General features: G+C 37.3%; 1 protein-coding gene across 1 annotated transcript in view; it reads right to left on the bottom strand.

Moving 5' to 3' along the window:
* Positions 1–26,246, bottom strand: part of CCDC7 (coiled-coil domain containing 7) — a 274,689-nt gene that overhangs the window by 13,740 nt on the left and 234,703 nt on the right. The window contains exons 41-46 of the mRNA XM_086334569.1: positions 25,423–25,506; positions 20,073–20,156; positions 16,156–16,245; positions 12,740–12,862; positions 11,520–11,633; positions 2,060–2,185 (exon numbers count right to left, since the gene is read on the bottom strand). Coding sequence (XP_086190695.1) covers positions 2,060–2,185; positions 11,520–11,633; positions 12,740–12,862; positions 16,156–16,245; positions 20,073–20,156; positions 25,423–25,506 — 621 coding nt within the window. The remainder of the gene's footprint in view (positions 1–2,059; positions 2,186–11,519; positions 11,634–12,739; positions 12,863–16,155; positions 16,246–20,072; positions 20,157–25,422; positions 25,507–26,246) is intronic.

The following is a 26,246-nucleotide window of genomic DNA, read 5'->3' as shown; positions in this document are numbered from 1 at the left end:
TTGTTGACAATGTCCATATAGTTAAAGCTATGGTTTTTCTAGTAGTCATGTATGGATGTGACAGTTAGACCATAAAGAAAGTTGAGTGCCAAACAAATGATGCTTTTGAACTGTGGTGCTGGAGAAGACTCTTGAGAGTTCCTTGGACTGCAAGGAGATCAAACCAGTCAATCCTAAAGGAAATAAACCCTGAATATTCTTGGAAGGACTGATGGTAAAGCTCCAATACTTTGGCTACCTGATGTGAAGAGCTGACTCATTGGAAAAGATCCGGATGCTGGGAAAGATTGAAGGCAAAAGAAGAGGGCAGCAGAGGATGAAATGATTAGATAGCATCACCAACTTAATGGATATGAATTTGAGCAAACTCTGGGAGATAGTGAAGGACAGGGAAGCCTGCTGCTGCTGCTGCTAAGTCGCTTCAGTCGTGGCCAACTCTGTGTGACCACATAAACGGCAGCCCATCAGGCTCCCCCATCCCTGGGAGCTGCAATCCATGGGGTTGCAGAGTTAGACATGACTTAGCGACTGAATAACAACAATAACAACAAACATAAACAGTAAGAGTGTGAACCAAGAAAAAAATAATAAAAAACTGTAAAAATGTTAAAGAGGTTTTTTTTAAATGGTAGGTCAGTAAAAAAAATTTAAGCAATTAAATAAATAATCAAGTAAAGTTTTTCTCTCTCTATGAAACAGTGTATCTTCATTTTCTAACAAAGAAATTTGTATTCCTACAGTGAAACATCTAGTGCTAGAACAGAAGGAAAGTGAAAGTGAAAGTTGCTCAGTAGCGTCCAGCTCTTTGTGACCTCATGGAGTTTACAGTCCATGGAATTCTCCAGACCAGAATACTGGAGTGGGTAGCCTTTCCCTTCTCCAGGGGATCTTTCCAACCCAGGGAATGAACCCAGGTCTCCTGCATTGCAGGCAGATTCTTTACCAGCTGAGCCACAAGGGAAACCCAAGAATACTGGAATGGGTAGCCTGTCCTTTCCATCCAGGGGATTTTCCCGATCCAGGAATCAAACCAGGGTCTCCTGCATTGCAGGTGGATTCTTTACCAACTGAGCTATAAGGAAGCCCATAATGGAAGGAGAGATACTAAAAAAAACACTATTTCAAAGATACATATTTTGAGCACTTTAAAAACAAAACTATGTAATAATGGAAACTGTTTCAAAATGGTCACTTGGAGAAAAATAAAAAGCAGAATGAGGCACATTTAGATGCTACTCTCAAGTTAGTAGAAAAAAATTGCATTAATGTGCTTAGTTTCTACGATATATATCTTGCATGATAAATACCACTGGAGTAATGCATAAGAAATAGGGTCTGTAAATTGGTTCTTAGACATGAATGGATTAGACAGTTGGAAGATGGTAATGGAGGAAGAAAAATGAACATATTATTTATCGTCCTTCACACTTACCCTCACATTGACTCTTTCTATTGACCCTGCTTAGTGAAAGAAAGTGAAGTTGCTCAGTTATGTCTGACTCTTTGCAATCCCATGGACTGTAGCCTACCAGGCTTCTCTGTCCATGGAATTTTTCAGGCAAGAGGTACTGGAGTGGGTTGCCATTTCCTTCTCCAGGGGATCTTTCTGACCCAGGGATCAAACCGGGGTCTCCCACATTGCAGGCAGATGCTTTACCATCTGAGCTACCAGGGAAGCCCATTGACCCTGCTTGGGACTGATAAAAAGAGGAATATTTAAATATAAGGAAGAGGATTATAAGATGCATTTATCTCAGTCATCTGCAGGAAAGGAATGTTGAAAAAAATAATGTTGAAAAAAATAATGTTGAAAAAAGGAATGTTGAAAAAAATAATGGAGTTCCAATTTAGTAGTGGTAGGCAAGGGAGCCATGCCAGAGACACCACTCATCCACTAAGAATGCATATATGTCAGATGAGCTTACTTTAGCATTTATTTTCATTTATTTTTGTTAAACTGGTTATATGACTAAGGTTAGTACAATCTGGTAATTTCCATATAATCAAACCTTTATTCATTAAAAACATCACATTGTACAATAAAAATAGTATGAATTACCTGAATGTTCTTTATTCAGTGAAGGAAAATTGATGGCTTTATAAAAACCTGGCCTAGTCTTAGATGGTCTATGAAGTACTTTTGGGCGTTCAGTCATGTAAGATGAAAAGTCTTCAAAAGATACATCTAGAAATATTTAGAAAATATGTTAGCTGTGACATGGACCATATTCATAACTATTTTTATTTTTAATACTCAAACAGTAAGTTGTCAATAAAAATAAAGAAGTTTATATAATGAAAATTAATTTTTTGAGAACATTAACTCAATTAGAATATAAAGATATATATTTAGAAGATTAGTTTGGAGATCAGAGCTAAATGAAAGAAGCAAGTCACAAAAAGCCTCAATTATAATAGAGACAGGAATTAGATAAATTGATGCTTAGGGCTAGGGGAATATGAGGATTAGAGCACACAAGTAGTGGAATTGTATTTTCAAAGTGCTGAAAGCAAGAATTCACAATCATGAATTTTATACCTAGAAAAACTATCATTCAAATATAAAGATGGAACAAACCATACCCAGATGAAAACAAACAAACAAAAAAAACCCAAGAGATTTTGTTTTTATACTACCAGCCATGTCTTAAAAGAAATACTAAAGGGAATCAGTTCAGTTCAGTCACTCAGTCGTGTCCGACAATTTGAGACCCCATGGACTGCAGCAGGCCAGGCCTCCCTGTCCATCACCAACTCATGGAGTTTACTCAAATTCATGTCTGTTGAGTCAGTGATGCCATCCAACCATCTCATCCTCTATCGTCCCCTTCTCCTCCTGTCTTCAAACTTTCCCAGCATCAGGGTCTTTTCCAATGAGTTAGTTCTTCCCATCAGGTGGCCAAAGTATTGGAGTTTCAGCTTCAGCATCAGTCCTTCCAATGAATATATAGGACTGATTTCCTTTAGGATGGACTGGTTGTATCTCCTTGCAGTCTGAGGAACTCTCAAGAGTCTTCTCTAACACCACAGTTCAAAAGCATCAATTCTTATGCACTCAGCTTTCTTTATAGTCCAACTCTCACATCCATACTGGAAAAACCATAGCTTTGACTAGACAGACTTTTGTTGGTAAAGTAATGTTTCCAATTTTTAATATGCTGTCTAGGTTGGTCATAACTTTTCTTCCAAGGAGCAAGTGTCTTTTAATTTCATGGCTGCAGTCACCATTAGCAGCGATTTTGGAGGTCAAAAATAAAGTCTGTCACTGTTTCTACTGTTTCCCCATTTATTTGCCATGAAGTGATGGGACCAGATGCCATGATCTTAGTTTTCTGAATGTTGAGCTTTAAGATAATATTTTAACTCTCCTCTTTCACTTTCATCAAGAGGCTCTTTAGTTCTTCGTTTTCTGCTAAAAGGGTGGTGTCATCTGCATATCTGAGGTTATTTATATTTCACCCAGCAATCTTGATTCCACCTTGTACTTCATCCAGCCCAGCGTTTCTCAAGATGTTCTGCATATAACTTAAATAAGCAGGGTGACAATATACAGGCTTGATGTAATCCTTTTCCTATTTGGAACCAGTCTGTTGTTTCATGTCCAGTTGTCACTGTTGCTTCCTGACTTGCATACAGATTTCTCAAGAGGCAGGTCAGGTGCTCTGGTATTCTCATCTCTTTCTCATCTCTTTCAGAATTTTCCACAGTTTCTTGTGATCCACACAGTCAAAGGCTTTTGCACAGTCAATAAAGAGAAGTAGATGTTTTTCTGGAACTCTCTTGCTTTTTCGATGATCCAACAGATGTTGGCAATTTGACTCTGGTTCCTCTGCCTTTTCAAAATCGAGCTTGAACATCTGGAAGTTCACGGTTCACATATGGTTGAAGCCTGGCTTGGAGAATTTTGAGTATTACTTTACTAGTGTGTGAGATGAGTGCAATTGTGTGGTAGTCTGAGCACTATTTGGCGTTGACTTTCTTTGTGACTGGAATGAAAACTGACCTTTTCCACTCCTGCGGCCACTGCTGAGTTTTCCAAATTTACTGGCATACTGAGTGCACCACTTTCACAGCATCATCTTTTAAGATTTGAAATAGCTCAACTGGAATTCTATCACCTCCACTAGCTTTGTTCAGAGTGATGCTTCCTAAGGCCCTCATGACTTCGCATTCTGGCTCTAGGTGAGTGATCATACCGTCGTGGTTATCTGGGTCATGAAGATCTTTTTTGTATAGTTCTTCTGTGTATTCTTGCCGCCTCTTCTTAATATCTTCTGCTTCTGTTAGGTCCATACCATTTTTGTCCTTTATTTTGCCCATCGTTGCATGAAATGTTCCCTTGGTATCTCTAATTTTGTTGAAGAGATCTCTAGTCTTTCCCATCCTGTTGTTTTCCTCTATTTCTTTGCACTGATCCCTGAGGAAGGCTTTCTTACCTCTCCTTGCTATTCTTTGGAACTCTGCATTCAGATGCTTATATCTTTCCTTTTCTCCTTTGCCTTTTGCTTCTCTTATTTTCATAGCTGTTTATAAGGCCTCCTCAGACAACCATTTAGCCTTTTTGGTTTTTTTTTTTTTACCTTGGGAATGGTCTTGATCCCTGCCTCTTGTACAATGTCACAGACCTCCGTCCATAGTTCATCAGGCACTTTATCTATCAGACCTAGTCCCTTGAATCTATTTCTCACTTCCACTGTATAATCATAAGGAATTTGATTTGGGTGATACCTGAATGGGCTAGTGGTTTTCCCTACTTTCTTCAATTTAAATCTGAATTTGGCAATAAGGAGTTCATGATCTGAGCCACAGTCAGCTCCCAGTCTTTTTTTGCTGACTGTATAGAGCTTCTCCATCTTTGGCAGCAAAGAATATAATCAACCTGAAGAATATAATCAACCTGATTTCGGTGTTGACCATCTGGTGATGTCCAAGTGTAGAATTTTTTCTTGTGTTGGTGGAAGAGGATGTTTTCTCTGACCAGTGGGTTCTCTTGGCAAAACTCTATTAGCCTTTGCCCTGCTTCATCTGTACTCCAAAGCCAAATCTGCCTGTTACTCCAAAGTAGGAAGTCCCCTAAAATGAAAATAACATCTTTTTTGGGTGTTAGTGCTAGAACGTCTTGTAGGTCATTATAGAACCGTTTAGCTTCTTCAGCATTACTGGTCGGGGCATAGAAGCTGGTTGAATTACTGTGATATTAAATGGTCTGCCTTGGAAACAGAGATCATTCTGTAGTTTTTGAGATACACCCAAGTACTGCATCAGACCTTTTGTTGATTATTAGGGCTACTCGATTTCTTCTAAGAGATTCTTGCCCACAGTAGTAGAGATAATAGTCATCTGAGTTAAATTCACCCCTTCCAGTCCATTTTAGCTTGCTGATTCCTAAAATGCTGACATTTACTCTTGTCATCTCCTGTTTGACCACTTCCAATTTGCCTTGATTCATGGACCTAACATTCCAGGTTCCTAGGCAATATTGCTCTTTACAGCATCGAACTTTACTTCTATCACCAGTCACATCCACAACTGCGTGTTGTTTTTACTTTGGCTCCATCTCTTCATTCTTTCTGGAGTTATTTCTCCAGTGATCTCCAGTAGCATATTGGGCACCTACCGACCTGGGGAGTTAATCTTTCAGTGTCCTATCTTTTGCCTTTTCATACTGTTCATGGGGTTCTCAAGGCAAGAATACTTAAATGGTTTGCCATTCCCTCTCCAGTGGACCATGTTTTGTCAGAACTCTCCACGATGACCCGTCCATCTTGGGTGGCCCTACACAGCATGGCTCATAGTTTCATTGAGTTAGACAAGACTGTGGTCCATGTGATCAGATTGGTTAGTTTTCTGTGATTGTGGTTTTCAGTCTGTCTGCCCTTTGATGGAGAATGATAAGAGGCTTATGGAAACTTCCTGATAGGAAAGACTGACTGAGGGGGAAACTAAAGGGAATACTTCAGGCTGAAACAAAATAACAACAGAAGGTAACTCAAATTCACATGAATAAATAAAAAAGTACCTTAAAGGTAATTATATAGGTAAATATAAATGACAATATACATTTCTACCTCTTCTTCAATTAACTGATTAAAAAGACTACATCATAAAACTGTACTGCTGGACATATAATATAAGACTTAATTTTATTTCTATATAAGTGCACACAATAATCCAAAAACTTAATTAAGGGAACAATTTTATTTGTGAAGACATCAAAAATAATAAAATAGTAATAAATTCCACAAAGGGGAATAGCTATAGTAAATCTTAAAAAACATTACTGAAGGAAATTAAAGAAATCTAAATAAATAAACTCAGTGTCAACAGATTAGCTAAATAGTATTCCTCTGTGTATGCATGTGTGTATATATATGAACATTGTAAAACTGAAAAAGGAGTATGTCAAGGCTGTATATTGTCACCCTGCTTGTTTAACTTATATGCAGAGTACATCATGTGACATGTTGGGCTGGATGACTCACAAGCTGGAATCAAGACCGGTGGGAAAAATATCAACAACCTTGGCTATGCAGATGATATCACTCTAATGTCAAGAAGTGAAGAGGAACTAAAGAGGCTCTTGATGAAAGTGGAAGAGGAGAGTGAAAGAGCTGGCTTAAAATTCAACATTCATAAAACAATGATCATGGCATCAAGTCTTATCACTTCATGGCAAATAGATGGGGAAAAAGTGGAAACAATGACAGATTTTATTTTCTTGGGTTTCAGAAGTGCTGCACTCAGTAAGCCAGTAAATCTGGAAAACTCAGCAGTGGCCACAGGACTGGAAAAGGTCAGTTTTCATTCCAATTCCAAAGATGGGCAATTGCAAATAATGTCCAAACTACCACACAACTGCACTCATTTCACATGCTAGCAAGGGAATGCTGTAAATCCTTCAAGCTAGGCTTCAACAGTACATGAATTGAGAACTTCCAGATATACAAGCTGGATTTAGAAAAGGCAGAGGAACCAGTGATCAAATTACCAACATCTGGTGGATCATAGAAAAAGCAAGAGAATTCCAGAAAAACATCTACTTCTGCTTCCTTGACTACGCTAAAGCCTTTGACTGTGTGGATCAGAACAAACTGTGAAAAATTCCTAAAGGGGTGGGAATACCAGACCACCTTACTTGCCTCCTGAGAAACCCGTATGCAGGTCAAGAAGCAACAGAACAGGACATGGAACAACAAACTGGTTCAAAATTGGGAAAAGAGTATGTCAAGGCTGTATGTTGCCATCCTGCTTATTTAACTTATATGCAGAGTACATCATGTGACATGCCTGGCTGGATGAATCACAAGCTGGAATCAAGACTGGCGGGAGAAATATCAATAACCTCAGATATGTAGATGACACCACCCAAATGGCAGAAAGCAAAGAAGAAATAAAGAGCTTCTTGATGGGGGTGAAAGCAAGTGAAAAAGCTGGCTTAAAACTCAACATTCAAAAAAAGAAGATCATGGCATCTGGCCCTATGACTTCATGGCAAATAGATGGGGAAACAATGGAAACAGTGACAGACTCTTTTCTTGGGCTCCAAAATCATTGCAGATGGTGACTGCAGGTATGAAATTAAAAGTCACTTGTTCCTTGGAAGAAAACCCATGACAAACCTAGACAGTGTATTAAAAAGCAGACACATCACTTTGCCTACAAAGGTCCATATAGTCAAACTATGAGTTTTCCAGCAGTCATGTACAGATGTGAGAGATGAACTATGAAAAGGCTGAAAGCTGAAGAATTGATGCTTTTGAACTGTGGTGCTGGAGAAGACTCCTGAGAGTTCCTTGGACTGCAAGGAGATGAAACCAGTCAATCCTAAAAGAAATCAACCCTGAATATTCACTGGAAGGACTGATGCTGAAGCTGAAGTGCCAGTACTTTGGCTACCTGATGTGAAGAGCCAACTCACTGGAAAAGACCCTGATGCTGGGAAAGATTGAGGGCAGCAGAAGAATGGGACAATAGAGGATGACATGGTTGGATGGCATCACTGAGTCAACGGATATGAGTCTGAGCAAACTTAGGGAGATAGTGAAGGACTGAGAAGCCTGGTAGGGTGCAGTTCATAGTGTCGCAGAGAGTCAGACTTAGTGACTGATCAACATATATGAAATAAAACAGTTATTTTAAATTCTTTATTGGGTACAGTACAGATCTCCGTGTCTTTGGGGTTGGTTTCTGGAAGATTATTGTGATCTTTTGGTAGTATCACGTTGCCTTGATTCTTTGTGTTCCTTGGGCTTTAGTGTGCTGTCTTCACATCTGAAGCAGCAGTCCCCTCCTTCAGACTTACTACTGCTTTCAGGGGAGAAGTGCTTTCCATCAGCCTTGTTAGAGACCTGGAGGTTTTCTCAGACCTTGAGTGGATATACCTGCTCACATTTCTTGCTCACTCTTGTGGCAGAATTCTTAAGCTTGTATATCATCTCTGGATTCTGCAATGCACCAGGTCCAATGCTGATAACCTCCCTTTTGTTTCTCAAGTGGTGCTACATTTCAAGTTTCTGGTTTCTCTCTGGTCCACAGACACTGGACTGCTTTAGGAAAGTGCTCCATAGCTGTCTAACAAAGACTGCTCTGGCTGCCATACTCTGGAGCATCCACAGAGAGTTGGCTGCAGAATGAGGGCATGTGGATGAGGCATGTCTGACCCTGGGGGAGCTACAGGCCAGCTGGGGGTATCTGCAGGTGAGGCTCTCCCAGAAAGTTCATAGGTGGGCTCTCTGATGGAGTTCACAGCATAGTCAGAAGGAACCCAATTCCTTTAATGCTCTCCAAAAGTCTTATCTGCCTCTCTCCTGACCTCATATTGTCCTGTAACGTAGTGCTCTGAATGCTACAGGAGACAAATGAGTCTTTTTGGCTGCACCCCAAACAGCTGTGGAAGCCTGGTGCTCAATCACTTGCTCTTCCTTTGACCTACCTCTCACCCCCTCACAGGATGGCTTTTGTTTGGCCCTACTGCTGCCATCTTAGGGAAGGTTGGCAAAGTCAAACTTTTCCGCTTATCCACTCTAATGTGTCCAAACTCATCTTTTACTCCAATGGAGTGCTGGAACTTCTTCTTGAGAAACCCAGACTTCCATTAAGGCTCTCTTATATGTGATGACTGCCCCAGTCAGGGTTATCCAGATTCTCCTGGACCATAGCCAAGAGGAGCTGGAACCAGTTCATAAGCTACTGAAGGGTCCACAGTTAGGATGGAGGTCTGTCTTCCTATTACCTGATGCACAGGCATATAGAACTCTTCCAAGTCCCTTGGTAAATGATGCTGGATCCCAGACTCCCACAATGTCACTTTTGTTCATGGATACATGACAAATTTTTATTGTTGATAAGAGGCAGATTAGGAGCAGTATCCTGTGCCATCATGATGCTGATGTCACCTGTCATACATCTGTAGTACAGTCAGTTCTGCATTCTCTCCTGGGTTTATTTGTTGTATTATTTTTGGTCATGCCAACTGGCATGCAGGATCTTAGTTCCTGATCATGGATTGAACCAACAACCCCTCAGTGGAAGCATGGAGTCTTAACCACAGGACTACCAGTGAAGTTCCTGGTTTGTTTCTGAATGCATATTTTATAGAGAAAATTATAATTAAAATATAATCAAATGATGGGAAAGATGACCTAAATGTATGGATCACTGCTATATGCCTGTTTTCCCCCCACATTTTATAAGGGAGTGTCTACTGCGGTGTTAGTTTCTTAGTTGTCTCTGACTCTTTGTGATCCCAAGGACCATAGCCTGCCAGGCTCCTCTGTACATGGAATTCTCCAAGCAAGAATGCTAGAGTGGGTAGCTTTTCCCTTCTCTAGGGGATCTTCCTGACCGAACTAGGGTCTCCTGCATCACAGGAGAATTCTTTCCCATCTGAGCCACCAGGACACTTTGGAGTCTGTCCTTGCCTGTGCTACTCTATTGTGTGTGTGTGTTTTACGGGAAGTCATATCACCGGAGCTGCCTCTGAAAGAGATTATAGATCCTAAGACAGTGGTCTTTGGCACTGATATCAAATTTTAATGAGAATTTGTGGAATTCTTGGAAGAGCACATGTATTTTGCATGGGAGGGGGGTAGGAATCATGGGTATTTGCAACCAGAAGGAGCACGGGTGGACTGGATTCAATAACAGGCTCCACATGTTCTTGACTACCTGTATTCATGTGCTCCCACACAACTCTCATCTTGGTAATATGACTTCAGTGAATGCAAGAAAAGCAGACAAATGCAGGCAGAGACTTGAAAATTTCTTGTGCACTGATTGAGATTTGCCCCCATTCTGTGCTAAGGATCCAAGGTTACAATGTGAAGACCCCTAAGCCAATCAGATGAAAGATGAGAGACATGTAGCAAGGTCACCTCCAGTAACACTTGAGAAGCTTATTTTCTCTTAGGTTCCAAACCACTCTTTTACATTCTGCTTTGTGGTACTGGATCTGGGATTCTAAAAACTACATTTATGCTTTTCCAGGTAGCACCAAGTTAGGCTGTGCAAAACAGGGCCTGCTAGAGGGAGACTTTTGGAAAAGAACCAAGGAATTTGTTTCTCTCACTTGGTTACCAGTGCGCTTCTCAAAAGCTCATGACCCTTTTCAGTTCTGGTGAACATCATGCCAGCAATGTATCTTTTCCCCAGGAGCAGAAATTCTTTCCACGGCACAAATTGTTGGTATTCTTTCCAACATTAGAAGAACAAGTTTTATTAAACTCTCACCATCCGAGACACTAGCAGTGCTTTGTCTTCAGAAGTACATAGGAGACTTCCTGAAAAATCAGAGATACCAGCACCAGCCAAGTAACATCCTATACTGAAGTCTCTTTTAGCCCTAATAGTGGAAACTTCTGAAACTGCTTTCTCCATGACCCAGCTCAAACCAGTCTACATTGCTAACTCCCCAATCATGAACTATATAAATAGCTATGCTTTCAGGCTAAATAGTTTACTTGGCAGTTATCCAGTAAAACAACACTAACAAATGTGGGAAAAATTAAAATTAGATTGAGATATGAGAGATATGATTTAGTAACTTTGGGAATAAATGGAAAAAAGCAAATAAAAACCCACTAATCTATATGGCTGAAGGTTATTCAGAGAAAAGTATATTTTTCCTCAGTTGCTGGTAAAAATGTTAACAGCCCTTTAGGTAAACAATCTGAAAGTATTTTTCAATATTAAAAACTTATAAATGCTTTAACAATATCAATCCTAAGATATTACCCCAAAGAGATAAAAATATTCATATGTAAGAATAGATACTCATGGACACGTTTACATTTAGTAGGGCGAAAAGTGTAAAAAGTCAATGACCTTCAATAGAAGAATTCTATATTATGAAATATACTGCCAGTAAAAAGGAGAAATTAAATTTCATTTTCAAGCTTGCAAGGGTTTATCTAAGATATTTCTGAAGAAAAAGTAAGATACAAAAAGAATGAAAAAAATACCACAAGAACTATTCTATGTAATTATACAGTGTTTTAATATCTTTATATATAAATTTTTACCTTCATCATCAAAGGGTGATAAAGTAATTATCTTTGTTTTATATTTACTTGGTGCAACGTGCCTGGCATAGACATTTTCTTGCTGTAAAATTGCATTTTTGCCTTTAAGTAAATCTATAATAAAATTTAAAAAGAAAAATTATATGAAGTCTGAACATTCATACACTACTCTCTAAACCCCATGTATTAGTCTTTATACATTTGTAATGTTTCCCTCCCATAGTTTAGCCACTTGTTGATGACTATTACTCTAGTTTCTATAAATATTTCATCATTTTCTCTTCCTTGTCTTTATTCTGTGTTCCTTGGTAGCATCCTGCTTTTTCTTTTCCAACTTCACTGAGGTATACTTAGTATATGAAAACACTGCCCAGATTTAATGTGTACATTTTGATGAATTTTAAAATAGCCATACAACCTGTGAAGCCATCATCACAATCAAGGTAATAAACATGTCCATCACCTATAAAAGACTTCTCCTGTCTCCTTGCTTTTTTATGTGTATCTTATAAAAACAGCACAAAGCACTCCTGTCTTAACAATTTTTACATGCACAACATTTCATTGTTAACTGTAGACGTAATGTTTTACGGAAGATCTCTAGAATTTACTCAACTAATATAAATGTGACTTTATATCCATTGAACAACTACCCACTTCACTCTACCCCTAACCCCTGGAAACAACCATTTTATTCTCTGGTTCTGTGAGTTTGACTACTGATAAAATGCAAGATTAAAAATGTATTTTAAAAAGTGTTGTTGAGATGGCATAAAAACATTCTCTAGAGACTAGAAAGGAATTAAAGCATTTAACTTGAGACTTTCTGCTAAAAAGGGGTATGTATATTTGTATGCATGTACATTTTTTACAAATTTGACTGACCTACAGTAATGTGGGAAGTGAGGAGGAAGATAGGTGGGAAGTTTCACAATAAAGAATAATCAAAAAATAAAGAGAGCACAATAAAACAGTTTAGAATATATTTGTATACAGCATCATTATATATTCTTTATGACTGTGTATAAAAAAAGCTGAAAAAGGAGGGATTAGGATTATAAAATCATACAAAGGGAACCATTATTAGAATGTTGTGTGTTTTCTGTAAATTTTCTTATTTTCTGGATGTTTAAAATATTTTATAGAATAAAATTTTAAAAACATATTACAAAAGTAATCTAAATAATTAGATATCTATTTTATTCTGTTATATCTTTTACCTTGATTGTCAACTTGTGAAAAATTGATCACGTTCATTGGGAATTTACTTCCTGCGATGTGCCCAGTAAAAAACTCTGTTTGATGTTGTGTGGACTTATCTTTGTCTTTAAATAAATTCACTCCTAATATAAAATTAAAAAAAATTTCACAAAGACATTATAACTATTTGCACACTACTCCCCATCCTTCTCACATTAGTCTTCATTTTGGCACCTGTAAATTTTTCTTTCCACATATAAGTGGCCACTTTTCTATCACTCCAATTTCTATAAACAATTTCTTCATTTTCTCCTTTTTGTTGTTCTGTTTTCTTAGATAGCATCTCACTTAATTTCAAAATTTAATCCAATCACCTTTTATATTTATTTCTATATTTGATCTGTATTCTTCTTTCAGTACTTTTTCCCTTAACAATTTATATTGCTCAAATTTTATTCAGGGCATTTAATTATAAACTCCTCATTAATAAGTAAGTATAAAATAATTAACTAAATTAATTTCATTCTTAAGATGCATGACGTTTCAAACTGGATGTAAATGAGAGCAAATTCTTGGTGTGCCTAAGGCTGTTATTCAAAATTGAGAAGGATTAATAAGCAACACTGAAGTCAAAGTAATTGAAAGAACCTACATAAAAATACTCTGAAAATTAAAGACATGGAATAATGTCTTATCGTAATATACCAAATTTATCACAGCAAAACAGAAAACAAATTTAACTTCTTAGTTCCTACAATTTCAGTTTTACACCTTTTTCTCAGTTAAAAGTTGTCAGCAAATACTTTTTATTTTTAACAGTTTTTTTTTTCAGGAATAGAAGTGAGATTGTAACAAAATAAAGCATTCAAAAGTAAAGTTTCATAAATCTTGCTTTAAATGTTAAATTTCAGTGAAAACACATATTTTGGTGCTTTAATCTGAGGATTCAGCTACTTTCAAATTCTGGCTTTCAGTATCACTTTTACAAAAAGTTCATTCTTTCACCAAAGAGAAATGTATTTAACCCTGTTACTCCAGGACTAAAGCTGTGTCTGTGAATTGTAAACTCAGCTAGAGAACTTCACTTTAGTAGAGATATAAATTTACACACAAGACTAATTATGTATAGAAATTGAATAAAATAACTGCTATATTCCTATTCTTACACCACTTATCAACTAGCTTTTTTGCTTTTTCAATTTCAAAGCAACACTCTTTACTAAGCCATCAAGAAAGTGAGTAACAGTTTGAAATACTTAAACCAAGCATATTCTAAGGTCATTAGAGCATTGGATTATATGAATTACTTTCCAAGTGTATGAGCTTACAACTAAACAATATCCAGGTAAATTTCCACTGACAGCAAATACAAGACTTTAATACTAATTATAAGATGAAATTCATGAAGATTACTCCCCATTAACATACAGTTACTGCTGCTGCTGCTACTGCTGCTAAGTCGCTTCAGTCGTGTCTGACTCTGTGAGACCCCATAGACGGCAGCCCACTAGGCTTCTCTGTCCCTGGGATTCTCCAGGCAAGAACACTGGAGTGGGTTGCCATTTCCTTCTCCAACGCATGAAAGTGAAAGTGAAGTCGCTCAGTCGTGCCTGACTCTTAGCGTCCCCAGGGACTGCAGCCTCCCAGGTTCCTCCGTCCATGGGATTTTCCAGGCAAGAGTACTGGAGTGGGGTGCCATCGCCTTCTCTGACAGTTAGTGCTATCATTAGTTAAATCACAGAGAAGACATAAGCCATAAATATTAGACTTGACAAATTCTTGTTCTTACCAGGGTGACTTTTATGATGTGTCTTGATTTTACTAGTTTCTTTTTCACTTTCAACAGTATCTGTCATATATTCTTTATCAGTTGCTATAGATATAAAATAAATTTCAAAACACTTTCTAAGGTAACAATTAACACACATGTATGTGTGTCTGGGTATGTAGTACTAAGCTACTTAAAACTTGTTATTATGGAAGACAATATAATATCTGCACTGCACAATCGTAAAACATTAGAATTTGAAGGGCTCTTAGCAATCATATAAGCCTCATGATATAGAAGCTTAGAGATGTTTTGAGATTTGACTGAGAGCACATACCAAGAAAATACAAAATTGAGCACAAGCTGAGGCCCCATAATTCCTTAACCAGTGCTTTTTATACATGATGCCATGTCTCACACAAACCTTAATCATCTTGGGGAGTTCATGTTAATGATATAACTGCCAAGTTTACACTAAGAGGACACTCATCCTTTAAGAATATACCTATGAGTGGAACATGGCATTTTCCCCCTGCCCACTGGTCAAGTTACAAACCATGGTCACAGAAAGTTACTACCAGGCAGAAATTCTTTGACTCTCTTAAGAGTGCTTTATGCCATTTTTAAGGTTATGTAAGTCCAGTAGACATTAATGATGCAGAAGAATAACAAGACACTCTGTGGTCTAAGAAAAACTGCCTATCAGGTCGTCTTACAATGTATACCTTTCCGCTGGGGAGGGGGAAGTGGGTAGATCTGCAGCAGTACCAGCACCAGGACTGCATCCCACTCCCTTTGAGTTTTTGTGTGATTTGAAGATTTGGCAGGATTTAGTAACTACAAACTAGGTCAAAGGAGAGGAAACTGCATGAAAGTTATTAAACAATAATTCATATTGAGAAAGTGGTAAGTAGGACTGGTGGCTTGGGTCAAATAATGTGTCCAATGTTTTGTGAATGGAAGGTGGTTCCAAAGAACACATACCAAAAGTTGGAAACCTATCCTGAACCTGAAACCATAAGGGGGATCTTACTATTAATACTTTGTTGTAATGGCTGAGAGCAGGAGAAAGTGTTAAAGTGTTAGAGGAGATATAACTGAGGCTCTCTGGTTTTCTGCCTCCCTTAATATCACACCAAAGATCAAGGATTGGTATGTCAAACACCCTTACACCAAGACAAGGGGAAACAAGTGTAAACTATGAACTATGTAACAAGACTACAGCTCTCTACTTCACCTGAGATACTGAAAATATGCTTGGTATTTTAATTATATATGGGGAATTAATAAGCAATGCAATAACTATCTGGTAAGTCTTTAAATCCCATTCATAAACTAGACTTTTTGCTTTTCCGAATACAAAGCAACTAGCCTGAAAAAAAAAAAAAAAAAGAGTAGCATTTGAAATGCTTTCATTAAGTATATTCCAAGCTCACTATACCACTGAAATTTTGAGGATCACTTTTTAAAAGAAGGAGCTCTGAAATTTAAAATATGTAACTAATTTTCCATTGATAACAGCTGCTGGAGTTCCAGTAGTTCTAACTTTAGAAGGGAATTTATGAAGATACTGTATCCTGTAATAACAGCATATAGGTACTATAATCAGACTCAAACTCAAACTCTGGAAAAGATAAATAAGCCAGAATAGACTTGCAATATTCTTACTTTTACCAGGATGACTCTTGGATTGTGTCTTGATATCACTCTTTAGCATACTTCTTCCAACAGCATTTGGGAAGTGCTCTGTATCAGTGTCTATAGAAATAAACAGTTTCAAAACACTTTCATAAGATAAACATCAACATGTAGTTGTGTGAGTTTGTGTGTAATATTCCTTTAATTAGCATTTTATTATAGAAGAAGAATTATAATGAAATGTCTTACTTACAGAATCGAAATACCTTAGAATTGGGAGAGTCATTGGCAACCATATAAGCTTCATTATATTGTACCTTAGAAATGTTTATTAGTTTGACTAAGACCACATAGCCAAGTAGTGATAAAAGTGATTCACAGACTGATGCCTCATTATTCTTTAATTAGGGCTTTTTCCATAAAACACAGTCTTTTTGCAAATTTAAGTCATCCTAGAGACTTTATCTTAATTAATGTAACTTTTCATTACATTAAAACTACATTGTATATGTTAAAACTACATTCATATGGTAAGAATTATATCTGGTAAGGCCAGACATGACATTTTTTTTTTTCCTGGGCCAAGTTGCCTGGAAAAAATGATGGGCATCACAGTCACAGAATGTTACTGTGAGGCAGAAATTCTTTGACTTTGTCCAGGAATATTTTAATTCCTGTTTTTTTTTTTGAAGAAGGTCAGCATTTTAATTTGATTTAAGTGGCATGTCTAAAATATTCCTCCCCCTTTTCCTTTCCTTCTACTAGAATATTTTTTTTAATTTATTTTTTAACTTTACAATATTAATATTGTATTGGTTTTTGTACAGAACAGTCTTTAATTCCCTTTTTAAAGGTTATACAAGTCATGGACATAAATTTGAGCAAACTGTGGGAGGTAGTGAAGGAAAGAAAAGCATGGCATGCTGCAGTCCACAGGGTAGCAAAGAGTTGGACACAACTTAGCGACCAAATGACAACAACTATAAATCAAAAGATAACACTGATGGAAAAGTTAACAAGTAATCTGTAGACTGGCACTTTATCCCAGATCTTTTACTTGGGGAAAAGGAAATGGGTAGTTTGCATGAATATGAGCATTGGTATTATACCTCTTTCCATTTGAGTCTTTGTGTGATTTTCACTTTTTGATGGATTCAGAAGCAATGATATAGTTTCAATGACAGAAAAAATTTTATTTAAAACAATTTTATATTGCAAAACAAATAATTAGAATTGGTGACTTTGGGTCACCTATTAGGTAAAGATTTTGGTGGGAGGGAGAAGGGTTCAGGATGGGGAACACATGTATACCTGTGGTGGATTCATGTTGATATATGGCAAAACCAATACAATATTATAAAGTTAAAAAATAAAATGAAATTAAAAAAAAGATTTTGGTGGGCAAAATTTGGTTCTAATATAGCATATAAGTGAAGGTGGAAACTGTCATATCCAGAATTTATAAACCAGAAGTCCTGCTTTGGAGAAATGACTGAGCCCATGAATGTTTCAAGCGTGTGCTATCTCTGAGGCAGCACAAATTTATCACCACTGCAATCTAAACAGAGGTGAAGACCATGGGGCATCATTACTAAAACCAAAGACACATTAGATTGAGCATTTGTGAAAGTCATGTGTGCTATGGCAACACATAACACATAAAAAGATTAGCAGACTCTAGCTGCTGATGTTTCTCCAACAGAAAAAAAATTAGAAGAACTGATTCATTTGATTTGAAAAAGCAAAGGCTTCTTAGGTAAGCAGGGAGGCAATGGGAATAAGCTTTGAGGACAGATTGGGTTAAACACTGGAAGCATAAATGATATGTGGTAAAGAAGCCTAATTTATTCAGAGCCACAATTTTCCTTCTTCACAACATCTTCCCATTGCTTTTAAGTATTTAAAGGAAAGTCCTATCCTGCTTGGAGTTTACTAAACTGTTTTTTTAAAGTTTAACATACAATATGCCCATTTTAAACGTGCAATCAATGGTTATTAATATATTTATAGAATGTATAACAATCGCCATAGTCAATTTTAGAATCAACTTCAGAGACATACTAATTAAATTGTAGGAAAATGCAGAAGCATGACTGACATATAGTTTTATTCCCTTATCCCCATTTTTGTGCTACTGAATTACATGTTACATGTATAAAATTAAAGATATTGTTAAAATTGTTCTTACAATTATTTCTTTATGAACCTATATAATTTTTAAAGAATCTGAGAGACAAAATTAGAGCAAGTTTAGTATGAATATGTAGTGTTTGTTCTATTAGCTACCATCTAGTGTTATTCACTTAATTTTCAGCCATCTTTTCAAATATTTTTACTGCACTCTCTCTCTTCTAGTATTTCCCATTACCTTAAATTCACTGTTTCTTTCTTCGGACTCTTCCCTTAGGCAGTATTCAATCTCTTCCCTTAGGCAGTATTTTCATTTCATTTATTGTATATTTCAACCACATTTGGTTCTTCTACATTTTTATTTTTAGATGATAATATCTAGTTGATGAAATATTTTCATCATATCTTTGTTTTCTTAAAACAAAATTTCCTTTTTCTATTTATAATAACTATTAGGTCATCACTGTCTGCTAAATCCAACATCCAAGACTCTCACAAGCATATTGCATGGGTCACAATTTACTATTTCCTTGCATGTCTTAATTTTTTTTTTTGCTAATAACTGGACATTTTCGGGGCTTCCAGGGTGCCACTAGTGGTAAAGAACCTGCCTGCCAATGCAGGAAACATGAGAGATGTGGGTTCGATCCCTGGGTCGGGAAGATCCCCTGGAGAAAGGCATGGCAACCCACTCCAGTATTCTTGCCTGGAGAATTCCATGGACAGAGGAACCTGGCAGGCTACAGTCCATGCAGTCGTAAAGAGTTGGACATGACTGAAGCGACTTAGTATGGACATTTTAGATAATATATCATAGTATTTCTGGATTCTAATTTGTTTCCCTAGATAAGGCTTGTTGTTTAGTGTGTTCGCTTGCTTGTTTGCTTGTTTATTTACAGTGATTTCTCAGAAGTGTCTTATTAATGTCTCTTTTCTCCTGAGGTGTGAAGCCTCACCCATTGGTCCTCAGAGGGCACATCCTCAGGCATGCACACAATAGCCTCTTGGTGTTTGTAGTTACAGGGTTCTGTTCGAATGTCTGTTTTCCTTTTATCTCTAGATGTCTTCTTTCAATATCACAGAAAACACCATAAAGAAATGTGTGTAATGCTGTTGCTGCTGCTGCTGCTGCTGCTAAGTCGCTTCAGTTGTGTCCGACTCTATGCGACCCCATAGATGGCAGCCCACCAGGCTCTCCCATCTCTGGGATCCTCCAGGCAAGAATACTGGAGTGGGTTGCCACTTCCTTCTCCAATGCACGAAAGTGAAAAGTGAAAGTGAAGTCGCTCAGTCGTATCCGACTCTTCTCTACCCCATGGACTGCAGCTTACCAGGCTCCTCTGTCCATGGGATTTTCCAGGCAAGAGTACTGGAGTGGGGTGCCATTGCCTTCTCCCGTAATGCTGTTACTACAGGTCTAATAAAGAGGGAATTGATAACCACTGAGATGTTATATTCTTATCACATTCCTTAGCTAGCCTTTCTGCACTTGCAAATTCAAGAGAAATGTCTACCTAAGCTGAAAACAGAAAGTGAATAGAATATAATTGGGCATATTTTTCACCAAGCATATGCTAAGTTTATTAAAGGACTGGTTTTTATGGATTACATCCTAAGTGAATGAGTTCTACCATTAATAATATGTAGATAGTTTTACATTGATATTTAATATCGAATTTAAGGAAAAAATTCTTGAAAATTTCAGCCCATGTAATATTAAAACATAGATACTGATGTTATTCATGACTCTTGTTTAAATATCTCTAGAGAAGATAAGTAAACCTGAAATCTTAGATTTGTAAAATTTCTATTCTTACCAGGGAGATTGCTTGATTGTGTCCTGAACTGTCCCTTTATTACACCTCTTCCAGTTTTACCTGTCAAGCCTTGTATATTAGTCCCTGTAGAAAAGAACAAATTTCAAAACACTTTACAAGGTAACTATTTACATAGAAACATGTGTGTGCGTTTGCATGTGTGTGTTTGTGCACATGTGTGTGTGTGTACTGCTGTTATGAAAGATGAGTTATATTGAAATGTCTGGTTTGGAGAATCACAAAACCTTAAATTAGAACAGATGAAGCAATTATTAGTATGTAAGTTACATTATATTGAAGTTTAGATATATTTAGGATATGACTAAAATCAAACATTCAGGGAATGACAAATGGATGTACCACTTTGTGCCTAACCAGTGCCTTTTCTATAATCCTTTTACCAGTATCTTTTCTTTAACCATGTTTAATTCCTTAACCAGTGATTTTTCTATACAATGCTCTCTTTTACACAAGCTGAAATCATTCCAGAGAATTTATGATAGTAATATAATTTCCAAGTTCATATCAAAAGTACAGTTACTCTGTAAGGATGTTCCCAATGAGGCACAACTTCACATTTTTTTCCCCATCAAGACAAGATATAAATAGAAACTTACCATGAGTCAGAAATTCTTTGACTTACCCAGGAAAATTTTAATACCCTTTTAGGCTGCTGCTGCTGCTGCTGCTGCTGCTGCTAAGTCGCTTCAGTCATGTCCGACTCTGTGCGACCCCATAGACGGCAGCCCAACAGGCTTCCCCATCCCTGGGATTCTCCAGGCAAGAACACTGGAGTGGGTTGCCATTTCCTTCTCCAATGCATGAAAGTGAAAAGTGAAAGTGAAGTCGCTCAGTCATGTCCGACTCTAGTGACCCCATGGACTGCAGCCTACCAGGCTCCTCTGTCCATGGGATTTTCCAGGCAAAAGTACTGGAGTGGGGTGCCATTGCCTTCTCCCCCTCTTAGGCTACATAACTGTAAATCATGTGGGTATCACTGACTTAAAAAAAAGTGCCTCTGGGATTCCTTGGGCATATACATTTCATGTCTTGCCAGGAGGAAACGGCAATATTTGTACCAGAACCAGGACTCTGATAGGATCCATTTCCATTTGAATTTTTATGTGGTCTAAAGTTTTTGCTATAATTGACAGCAATTAACTAAGATTGGATGACATAAAAATACATGAAAGTTAGTTTAAAGATATTCACACTGAGAAAGGGATAATGAGGATTGGGAACCTAAAGGGCATGCATGCAGTTGCATTTTGATGCTAGTGGTTTTAACAGGGCTCTATTTGAATGCCTGTTTCCCTGGATCAAAAGGTTAGTGCATGAAAGTTGGTTCCAGTTGAGCATGTAAATGTAGTTGGAAACCTGTCATGATCCTGACACTGTCCAGTAGAAGACCACTTTGAAAAAAGGGCTGAGCCCATGCATAAATGCAAAAGGTAGCATTATGATTTTGGTAGCCCAAGTGTACTACAGAGAAGATACCTCCTGGAACATCAATAACAAAATGAACAAAAATGAATCAGATTGGCTATGTAAGTCTTCAATAAATAATACTAAGTGGGAGTAATAAAATTTATAGTCACACAAAATTAGGGATTAGCATATATATTTTAGCCACTTTCATCTTCCTCCAATTAATTAATAAGGAGAATGGAATCATTTGACTCAAGAAAGCAGAGGATCCTCAGATAAGCTGGGAGCCAATGAGAACAGCATTTGATCTCATTGTTGTTCAGTCATTAAGTCATGTCTGACTCTTTGTGACCCCATGGACTGCACCATGTCAGGCCTCCCTATCCCTCACTGTCTCCCAGAGTTTGCCCAAGTTCATGTCCACTGAGTCAGTAATGCTATCCAACCATCTCATCCTCTGCTGCCCTCTTATTTTGCTTTCAATCTTTCCCAGCATCAGAATCTTTTTCAATGAGTTGGCTCTTCACATCAGGTGGCCAGAGAATTGGAACTTCAGCATCAGTCCTTCCAGTGAGTATTCAGGGTTGATTTCCTTCAGGATTTGATATGGTATATTACCACATATATATGGAATCTAGAAAAATGGTACTGATGAACCTGTTTCCAGGGCAGGCATAGAGATGCAGACATAGAGAACAGACTTTCGGACGTAGTGGGGGAAGGAGGGGGTGGGGCAAACTGACAGAGCAGCACTGAAATACACCACACTACTGTGCGCAAAATAGATAGCTAGGGGATAACTGCTGTCTAAAAAGGGACTCAGATTGGTACTCTATGACAACCTAGAGGGGTGGGATGGGGATGAAGGGGAGGGAGGCTCAACAGGGAGGGGATATATGTATACTTATGGCTGATTCACAGTGCTATACAGGAGAAACCAACAAAACATTGCAAAGCAATTATCCTCCAATTTAAAAAAAGAATAGCATTTGAGGGAAGATTGAGTTTAAGCGCTAGGAATTAAAAGGTTTGCACTATAAAAGTCTTTGAAATTTCCCAAAGGAAAAGAAATTTAACAAGGCAAAATGGTTGTCTGAGGAGGTTGTCTTACAAATAGCTGAGAAAAGAAGAGAAGCAAAAGCAAAGGAGAAAGGGAGAGATATACCCAACTGAATGCAGAGTTCCAAAGAACAGCAAGGAGAGATAAGAAAGTCTTAAGTGAACAATGCCAAGAAACAGGAAAACAATAGAATGGGAAAGACTAGAGATCTCTTCAAGAAAATTAGAGATGCCCAGGGAACATGTCATTCAAAGATGGGCACAATAAAGGACAGAAATAGTAAGGACCTAAGAAATAGAAGAGATTAAAAAGAGGTGGCAAGAATACACAGATATTCTACAAAAAAAGGTTTGAATGACCCAGATAACCATGATGGTGTGGTAACTCAGCTAGAGCCAGACAACCTAGAGTGTGAAGTCAAGTGGGCCTTACTTCACTACAAAGAAAGCTACATGAAGTGATGGAATTTCAAAGAAATTACTATATGAAAGCTATATGAAGCTATACGAAGTGATGGAATTTCGGCTGAGCTATTAAAAATCTTAAAATGATGTCATTAAAGTGCTGCACTCAATATGCCAGCAAATTTGGAAAACTCAGCAGTGGCCACAGGACTGGAAAAGGTCAGTTTTCATTCCAATTCCAAGGAAAGGCAATGCCAAAGAATGTTCAAACTACCTTACAACTGCACTCGTTTTACATGCTGGTGAGATAATGCTCAAAATCCTTCAAGTTAGGCTTCAACAGTATGTAAACCAAGAACTTTCAGATGTACAAGCTGGATTTTAAAAAGGCAGAGGAATCAGAGATCAAATCGCCATCCTAGATCATAGAAAAAGCAAGACAATTCCAGAAAACCATTTATTTCTGTTTCCTTGACTATGCTAAAGCCTTTGACTATATGGATCAGAACAAACTGGAAAATTCTTAAAGAGGTGGGAGTGCCAGACCATCTTACCTGCCTCCTGAGAAACCTGTATGCAGGTTAAGAAGCAATAGTTAGAACTGGACATGGAACAACAGACTGGTTCAAAGTTGGGAAAGGGGTGTGTAAAGGCTGTATGTTGTCACCCCATTTATTTAACTTATATGCAGAGGACATCATTCAAAATGTCAGGCTGGAAGAATCACAAGCTGGAATCAAGACTGCTGGGAGAAATATCAACAACCTCAGATATGCACATGACACCACCCTTATGGCAGAAAGTGAAGAAGAACTAAAGAGCCTCTTGATGAAAGTGAAAGAGGAGGGTGAAAAAGCTGGCTTAAAACTCAACATTCAAAAACTAAGATCATGACATCTGGTCCTATCATTTCATGGCAAATAGATGGGGAAAAGATGGAAACAATGACAGATTTTATTTTCTTGGGCTTCAAAATCACTGCAGATAGTGACTGCAGCCATGAAATTAAAAGACACTTGCTCCTTGCAATAAAAGCTATGACAAACTTTGACAGTGTATTAAAAAGCAAAGGTATCATTTTGCTGTCAAAGGTCTGTATAGTCAAAGCTGTGTTTTTTCCAGTAGTCATGTATGGACGTGAGAGTTGGACCATAAAGAAGGCTGAGCACTGAAGAACTGATGCTTTCAAACTGTGGTGCTGGAGAAGACTCTTGAGAGTCCCTTGGACAGCAAGGAGATCAAACCAGTCAATCCTAAAGGAAATCTGTCCTGAATACTCATTGGAAGGACTGATGCTGAAGCTGAAGCTCCAATACTTTGGCCACTTGATGCTAAGAGAAGACTCACTGGAAAAGACCCTGATGCTGGGAAAGACTGAAGGCAGGAGGAGAAGTGGGCAACGGAAGATGAGATGGTTTGATTCCATCACTGACTCAGTGTGGAAACTCAGTGAGTTTGAGCAAACTCCAGGAGATGGTGAAGTTCAGGGAAGCCTGGCATGCTACAGCTCATGTGGTTGCAAAGACTTGGACATGACTTAGTGACTGAACAAGAACAGCATATATAACTTTTCCATATTTTTTATACTGCTCTATACAACTGTCTTTTAAGTCAATTAATAGAAGAACAGGAAATACTCTTTCATATTGTCTTTTAAAGCACGGAATTCTTTTTTTAAACTTTAACCCATTTCCTTCTGTTTTTTTGACATGAACTTATTCATGTGGTACCCATAAAGTACATTGGAAACATGTATTTTGTTTCACAAAGAAGGAGAAAAAAATGAAAAAATATGGTTGTTTATGGAAAGCTGCACAGGAGGAGAAAGACGATGGAACAAAAGAGGATGCCACCCAAGAGTCTTGCTCTTCAGACTACAGTATTTACATAGTAATGTAAATACAGTTTATACCTTGGCCATCAGGGCCACTCTAATTGCTTGAGTGTTTAGAACTTCAGAGCACTATTTTTGTTTCAAGTTTGCTTTCTGTTTCCCAAGTGAGACAACTTATTGTTTCTTTTTGTTGTTGTTATTTTTTAAAACTTTATTTCAGTAAAATACATGCTTTCACTATTAAGATTTACACATAGTTAATGTTCTATTGACAGTATTGTTTCTTATTATTAAAGTAACATATGGTTAACTTTTAAAAATTCCACCTATGAGTGAAATCATATGGTATTTGTCTTTCTCTGTTTGGCTTACTTCACTGTATCACTGAATTTTTTATGGATCACTTTTGAATCAAATAAATTCTAAAATTAACAATATGCAGCTAATTTCCCACTGACAGTAATTGCTAGAATTCTAGTAATTATAGGAGGGAATTGATGACATTTTTTAATCCTATAATAATAGCATATAGGTGCTGTAGTCACTAAAGATGCAAAGTTAAATAAACTTCAGAGAAACTATTAATAAAAACAACAGGAAACAGACTCAAAATATTGTTCTTACCAAGATGGTTCTTGGGTTGTGTCTTGAATTCACTCTTCAAGAAATGTTTACCAATAATATCTGGGAATAGCTCTGCATCAGATGCTACAGAAATAAACAGTTTCAAGATACATTTGTAAGCTAAACATTAACATGTGTATGTTTGTGTGTTTGTGTGTGTGGAATATGTGTGTATTCTTATTAGATATTTTTATGATAGGAGAAGAATTATAATGAAATGCCTGGACTGCACACGTAATACCTTTAGAATTGGAAGTCTTATAAACCTCATTATATTGAGGCTCAGAAATGTTTAGTGATTTCACCAAGGCCATATATCTAGTAACAACAAACAAAATTGATCCATAGACTGATGCCTCATAGTTCCTTAACTGGGAACTTTTCCATAAAATATAAAGTCTTTCACAAATTTAAGTCACCCTAGAGACTTCATTTTTCACTTTTACTTAATAAATATAATCTTCTTGTGTATATTAGAAAACATTCATATGGCAGGGATGTACCCGGTGAGGTGGGATATAACACTTTTTCATTTTTACATTTGGCAGTACATTCAACTTCTTTCCTCTTAGTTTATGACTTTCAAATTTCATTTAGAGCATTTAGTTATAAATTTACCATTAATAAATAAGTATGAAATAACTAACAATTTTGTTATTAAATAGCAGGGCATTTTTAAATGAATGGATATAAAAGAAAGCACTTTTTGCTGTATCTAAGTTAATTATTCAAAACTGACAAGGATCTCTATTAATAAGCAACACTGAAGCAAAAATTAATTGAAAGAACATAACCCAAAATACTCTGAAGTAAAACACAAAACA

The sequence above is a fragment of the Bos grunniens genome, chromosome 13 (genome assembly GCF_055505025.1).
Source record: "Bos grunniens cultivar Pamir isolate PY7600 chromosome 13, Bosgru_T2T1.0, whole genome shotgun sequence".
In the NCBI taxonomy this organism is placed as follows: Eukaryota; Metazoa; Chordata; class Mammalia; order Artiodactyla; family Bovidae; genus Bos; species Bos grunniens.
This window is presented reverse-complemented; position numbering and strand designations above follow the sequence as displayed.